The 6416-nt window shown below is 34.4% G+C and overlaps 1 protein-coding gene across 2 annotated transcripts in view; it reads right to left on the bottom strand.

The window, feature by feature from the left end:
- LOC117106290 overlaps positions 1–4271 on the bottom strand; it is a 5473-nt gene extending 1202 nt beyond the window's left edge. The window contains exons 1-3 of one of the 2 annotated variants that reach the window (XM_033247646.1): positions 4178–4271; positions 3316–3597; positions 1469–1598 (exon numbers count right to left, since the gene is read on the bottom strand). In XM_033247646.1, the coding sequence (XP_033103537.1) occupies positions 1469–1598; positions 3316–3569 (384 nt within the window). In that variant the 5' untranslated portion in view covers positions 3570–3597; positions 4178–4271. Of the gene's footprint in view, positions 1–1468; positions 1599–3315; positions 3625–4177 lie in introns of those variants that run through there. The other variant, XM_033247647.1, reaches the window with a different exon arrangement.
- Positions 4272–6416: the final 2145 nt, after the last annotated feature.

Genomic DNA, 6416 nt, shown 5'->3' with positions numbered 1-6416 from the left:
GTCCAGAGATGAGACTATTGAAATAGTCGAGCTGTGAATTGAAAAAGGCATATATCAGACGTAGAGTATTGGGTTTGTCGAGAAACTTTCTGATTTTTCCAATTTTACGGAGAGCAGCACAGGAAGAGTGACATACAGCATTGATATTGTATTACATCTAGGTTACAGACCTCTGTCTTTGGTTCGACCAGAAACTGGTATGGTTGTAGAGACATGGCTTCAACTGCTCGATAACATTGAAGAAAAACGAATTAATTCTGTTTTCTTGACATTGAATTGAAGCTTGTTGGCTAGAGACCATTGTTGGACACAACCTACACACTGGTTGAGCTTATAAGTGAACTGGAGAGTTCACCAAGGATGGAAATCGATGTATATCCAGTGGCGTATCCAAGGGGGACTCGGCCCCCCGCCCCCATTCGAAAACTTCGAAGCAAAAAAAAATTAAGCTAGGCTTATGCTTATGCTGTCACGATTAACGTGTATTCGGGAATCTAAGAAGCAATATATTTCGGTGGGCGTGGCCACCGAAAATAAATTCCACGCCCTCTCATATTTTGGTCGCGCCCCGTCATCTGTCTCTTATACACATCTAGATGTGTATAAGAGACAGATTTTAATACTGCTAGATACGCCACTGTGTATATCTGTATGTCATCGGCATACATCATGCAGCGTAGATTATGAGATGAATTAAACAACATTTTCAAGTGGGGTGATATACGGTACAGTGTGAATATACTTGTTACATTGATAATGGTATTATAATAACAATACACTTTCTGTTTATTCACCATTATGGTCGTGGTGGTTAGGAAGATACCGGTACAGTAGCAGGGGTGGCGCCAGCGCCCCCCCCCCCCCGTCGGGGAGAGCTGACCCCCCCGTCGGGAGAGAAAAAGCACAATTTGTCGGGGAGAAAAAAATTTATATGTATTTTCTACATATTAGTAGACTCTAAAATCGATTAAATAAGCCTATGAAACCCCTAAATTGTCAAAATTTTCGGGGGCTTCGCCCCCAGGACCACTTTCGAAACCTTTTATTCGAAGCTCGACCACGCTAATTTTGCTTTCTTCGGGGAAATCTGACCCCTTGTCGGGGCATCGGCCCCCCGTCGGGGACCTCATTCCCCCCCCCCCCCTTCCCCCCCCCCCGTCGGGCAAACCCTGGCGCCACCCCTGTACAGTAGTATGATAATGATGATTACGATGATGATTACGAATGTAGAGGTGATAGTGATGATGGTGATTGACAGTATAAAGATGATGATTACGATTATGATGGTGATTTCTCGATAATAATAATGTGTTTAGAAGATAATGCTATGATGTCATGATGGTAATAATAATATACATACTAATAATGATAATGTGTTAAGATAATGATATTATCGTTATATTGATAATCACAATAATAATAATACCAATAATAATATTAATTATATGAATACTTATTGATACCGTACATGTGGAACAAGAACGGGTTTGCCATTTTTATCAAACGCCACTGTAACGGCGCTTCGGACCGTCTCAGAAGGGCACACACGGGCAAAAGGCCTACTTCTTCTTTTCCTTTTTTGTGAAGGTGGAAGAGCCCTACACAAAAAGAAATTAGAAATGTAGTAATGTTTACATTATCGAAAAATTTATTATCATTCATGAGGTTAAAAAAAGAAAATTTGAATTCCACATTTGAATTCCTTAATTTGTATATTTAAATAAGTTATTAACTTACAATTAAAAATTTAAATTAGAAAAAGATTCCCCCGTCAATTTTTAGACAGATAATAACTTTCCTGTATTCTTCTTCATCATCATCATCATCAAGTCTCTTCTTCCCGTATTCTTCTTCATAGATCCTTAAATTGGCTGGTAATGAAGTTAAGGATTTTTGTAGCTAATATTTGTAAATCGGTGAAAACTATTTTTTCGAACAGTTTTTTGTTGATTAGCTAATAATTAATTTGATTCTGGTAGAATTCATTCCAAATGAATTTATTCAAAAAAAGAATATAAAATAATGTTGCAATCTCCTCACATCATCCATACATTAATTTAAACAAGAATTGTATAGAGTTCGAATATATTTTGCATTTGTTTAGAATAAGGCCTGCATTATTAATAGTCCTTTATAATAGCGGATTTTTTAATGACCGTAACTTCGACATCGAGACGGTTTTTTGTGTAACTCCTATAGTATAGTAAAAATCAGGGACCCCGTGACCATTTTTCGGGGACTAATTTTTCTCTGCTGATTTACCATCACTAGGGTATAAATTTTTTAAAATGAGCGGGGGGAGGGTGGGACCTCCAGAAAATGGGCGGAACACATTTTTGATGAAAATTGAATATTTCAGTATAATATTCCACATCTCCTCTATGAAAAATAGTGAATTTGGGTCTAAGCAAATGTTTTGTGCTTTTCTGAGTTCAATAAACATAGATTCAAAAAGCTAGAATGGCAACCATTTTGAAATTCAAGATGGCCGCCACAAAAATCTTCAAAAATTGAGTATTTTGGTATGTAATTTTTTTTGTAATTTCTTTTTTGTTTTTTTTTGTTTTTTTTTAGAAGTTCTAATTGATGGAGTCCAGTAGCATTCGAAACCTATCGACCTGAATGATGATATAATACGCAATATGTTAAACAAATCAAATTGGACCGCTTTGGGATTGAACCCGAGACCTCCTACAAACATATGTGGATGTTCTAACCGACTGAGTTATGGGGCCCAGTAGAATTAGTGCCATATCTCCATTGTCGAACATAAAATGATATAATCCGAAATACGAGAAATATCAAATTGGACCCCTTCTAGATTTGGACCCCACACCCTCATATTCCACCAAATAACTTAGTCATTTAGTGTTCAGGTTTATTATTATTTGTTATTCATGTATTTGAATGGCGAATCCTAATACTGTAACAAAAATTGTGTTAATTTGATTATTAAGTGTCCAGTTTTATTAATATTATATTTTGTATTTATTCCGTATAAGAACGTAACATTATGACACTCAGTATTCATCAGTACGCTGATGCAGTTCCGTTAAGAAGAAGACGAAATATTCGTTGAAATAAATTCTATTTGTTAAAAAATACGTCAACACTTTCTTTTTTGTTTGTCTCCAACTCGTACACTATTCTTTATAATACGTGGAACATACACGTAAAACACAACTATGAATATCATATGTTTGTCAAGAATAACATAGGCCTACAGTAATTTTTCCCTTATTACCTTTTTATGTTAATCTTTTGACGAAAACACACAAAACTCCACAAAAATAAAATATGTGCTTAATGGACTACCTTGAATCGGCAACCCTGAAGTAAGCTGGATACTCGGCCAGCAACTTCTGTTCTTGGTCCTCCGTAAGCTCAATCACAGGGGTGGTACGATTATACACGATTTCCTCCACTTCTCCTGAAGACAAATTCACTAACGATGACTGAAATGCATCTATTGCAAGTCGTTGATTTGCGGTAATAGTAACAGGATGAAAAGATGCTGGAGATTCGACTACCATCATTGTAAATAACATAACTGTTAGAAATGCGTCCATCGTGTGATACGGTAAGGTCTACTCTAGGCTATTACAACAAACAAAACATAGCATATAAATCCAAATAGCACCACTTTTAACATCATTCTAGATTATTATTTCTTTGTTTTATGTATAAAATATATACTCATACAGATTTGTCTTTTTGAACGATAACAATTTATAGGCCCTATTACTTATCATTATTTCATGACGGTTAATTCAGAATGTCCTTTATACAGGCATATCACTTTGTAACTTGTAGGTTCATACTTGATTATTTTTAATTAATTAAAGACCGCGATAAATAAAACGTTATGACCTTATGCGCCACATGGCACGAATAGGGTAGGTGAGAGTTAGAGAAATCAAAAGGTCAGAAAAATATCACCTTTATTTTGAGTAAATCATAGACCTATCAAAAAAATTTACAAATATAAATGCTGGTACTATTTTTAATCATTGGTCGAAAGGTTACGAAAAACTAAAAAAAGAAAAAAAAAACTGTTGAGAGTTTAAGAAAAATATAAAGAAAATGATATCTATTGGATCGTTGGAAAAATATTTAAATATTTATATAAAAGAAAAAGTAAAACGAAGAATTATTAAAAACATATATACCGACATACCTTAGTGAAATCAGGGAGTTGTTATGGTGAAATGTATTCTAACAACCAGCTTGTAAGCCTACACTGTTAAACACTATAAAGGAACTGTAATGACTTTGTCGGCTCCGTTTATCGAAGTGGACATGCGTAATATGCACATACCTGATAGGCCTATTATTGGTCAGTGTGTAAAACTGAACGGTTATGCGAGCCAATGAAAAGGCACAGAAGTCAGATTGATTTATTTACCCTTTTATGTGCAAGGAAAGGAAGGAAAATGAAAGGCAAGAAAAGGAAAAGAAGGAACAAGAAAGAAAAAATGTACTATTAAAGAAAAAAAAAGGGTAAAGAAAGAAAATATAGATAAGTAAAGGAAGGAAAATGTAGACAGGAAATCGGAATGAAAGAAAAGAAAAGGGAAAGAAAAGAAGATATAAACAAATTGAAAAGAAAGGTAAGAAAGGAAATATTTAAAAAATAATAAAGAAAATGAACAAACAAAGATAATAATATTTATGAAGGAGCTATTCATTTATTCATTTATTATGTGAATTTTTAAATAATTTATCTCACTTCCGGCTGTAAAAGCGCATAAAGCTGTTTTTTACATTGTGCACTATATATCTACCATTATTATTATTAGTAGTAGTAGCAGTAGCAGTAACAGTTGTAGTAGCAGTAGTAGTAAAAGTAGCAGCAACGGTAGTAGTAGAGTAGTAGCCTCTCCGCTAATTTTGAATTTTAATACCTGATTGACGACGAACCAACAACATGTCTTCTACGTTTGACCAACGATTTTACAAATCAGATTGTTGAAAAAATATCACAAGGATAAGACCTAAAACCATTAATACAGTGTGGAGGTCCCAGCTAGAGCAGCACATGAAATAGACGTGCAAGTGAAAAAAAGAATATCTTATCAAAAAATAGATTTTTTTCTATATTATTCCCATAAACCTGTAAAATCATTAGATACATATTTAGGTGATACTCTGCCAACTCTTCCCTAGGACGTGGGTCCTTGATTTAAGCTTCACCCCAGGAGGAGAGTCGGATTTACAATAAGCAGGCTTTAGCCCTCCTCCCCAAATAAGAATTTACCAGCCATTTTTTATCACTATTAGGTAGGAATAGGTCTAAGTTTCTTTTTATAAAGACTATGACAATATTAACCACTATGCGTTATGTTTGAGGCCCGAATTTTAAATTTTATATCTTAAGCAAGTCCAGGATCAGTCCCTAGAAAAGTGGTACAGAACTCCTCATCATCAGTGAGGAGAAACCAATAAATTTGCCAAAGAGCACAGCTCTGATAATCATTTTTTCAGAGTTAGAGTGTCATCTGGGGCTGGAAAGGGTGTAGGCCTAAGATCACTCGCCTAATCCCCACCCATCACCCAAATTCTTTTTCTCTCCGTTGTGGTGTAACCACCACATTTATTACATATTTTTTGTTTATCTCATTTCTTAAAATTTTTCTTTTTTTTCATTGTTTCTTTTTATATTTTCATTTTATTTATACAGTACCGTAACTCAGTGAAATCTGAGACAACAGACTGGACAGGTACCGTATGTGTGACGTGCGTACCACGCAAAACCGACATTACATTATTTCCAGATAAAAGCCCCCCCACCCCAATCGTTAAATTTTAAAGCACTCGTCGTAGGTGTGGAACGGAAAACAGCTGTAGGACTATTTTAGTCATTTTTCATTGTTTTTATTTTAAGCCTGTTATAATCAACTCAATATACAGTGTACATTTACGATTTTCGAAATTAATGTGCGTAGTAAGTCATTTGTTATTTTTGTATTTTTTCCCACGATGCTCGATAGAATAACAGCCTTGTATAAAAATAATTCGTTGAATGAAAGACAGTTTGTATTGTTTTTTTTTTTTAATGTATGAAATCTTGATTACCACAATAAACGTTTGTTATAGAAATGCTAGCATTCGCAATTTTGCCAACCAGATGTTGAATATATAAGTGGCATCCAAGGGGTGGCAAGAGAAGCAAGCTCTAACTATATATACTATAGTATGATCAACAAATCACAACTTTTTTTTCGCATTTAGCACAATTTCTTCACTTTTTATTGTTATTAATATTAATATCAATTATTACTATTGTCATCATCATCATCATTGTTATAATTATTATTACTATTAGTAGTAGCATTATTAAACAAACATTTAAAGAAACTTACAAAAGGATAAAAACGAAATTGAACCACAGTATCGCATTTCTATCTTAAAAGACC

This window comes from Anneissia japonica, unplaced genomic scaffold (genome assembly GCF_011630105.1).
Source record: "Anneissia japonica isolate Jap-2015-1 unplaced genomic scaffold, ASM1163010v1 scaffold287767_len825999_cov190, whole genome shotgun sequence".
In the NCBI taxonomy this organism is placed as follows: domain Eukaryota; kingdom Metazoa; phylum Echinodermata; class Crinoidea; order Comatulida; family Comatulidae; genus Anneissia; species Anneissia japonica.
The sequence above is the reverse complement of the archived record's forward strand: the minus strand, read 5'-3'. Positions and strand labels throughout refer to the sequence as shown.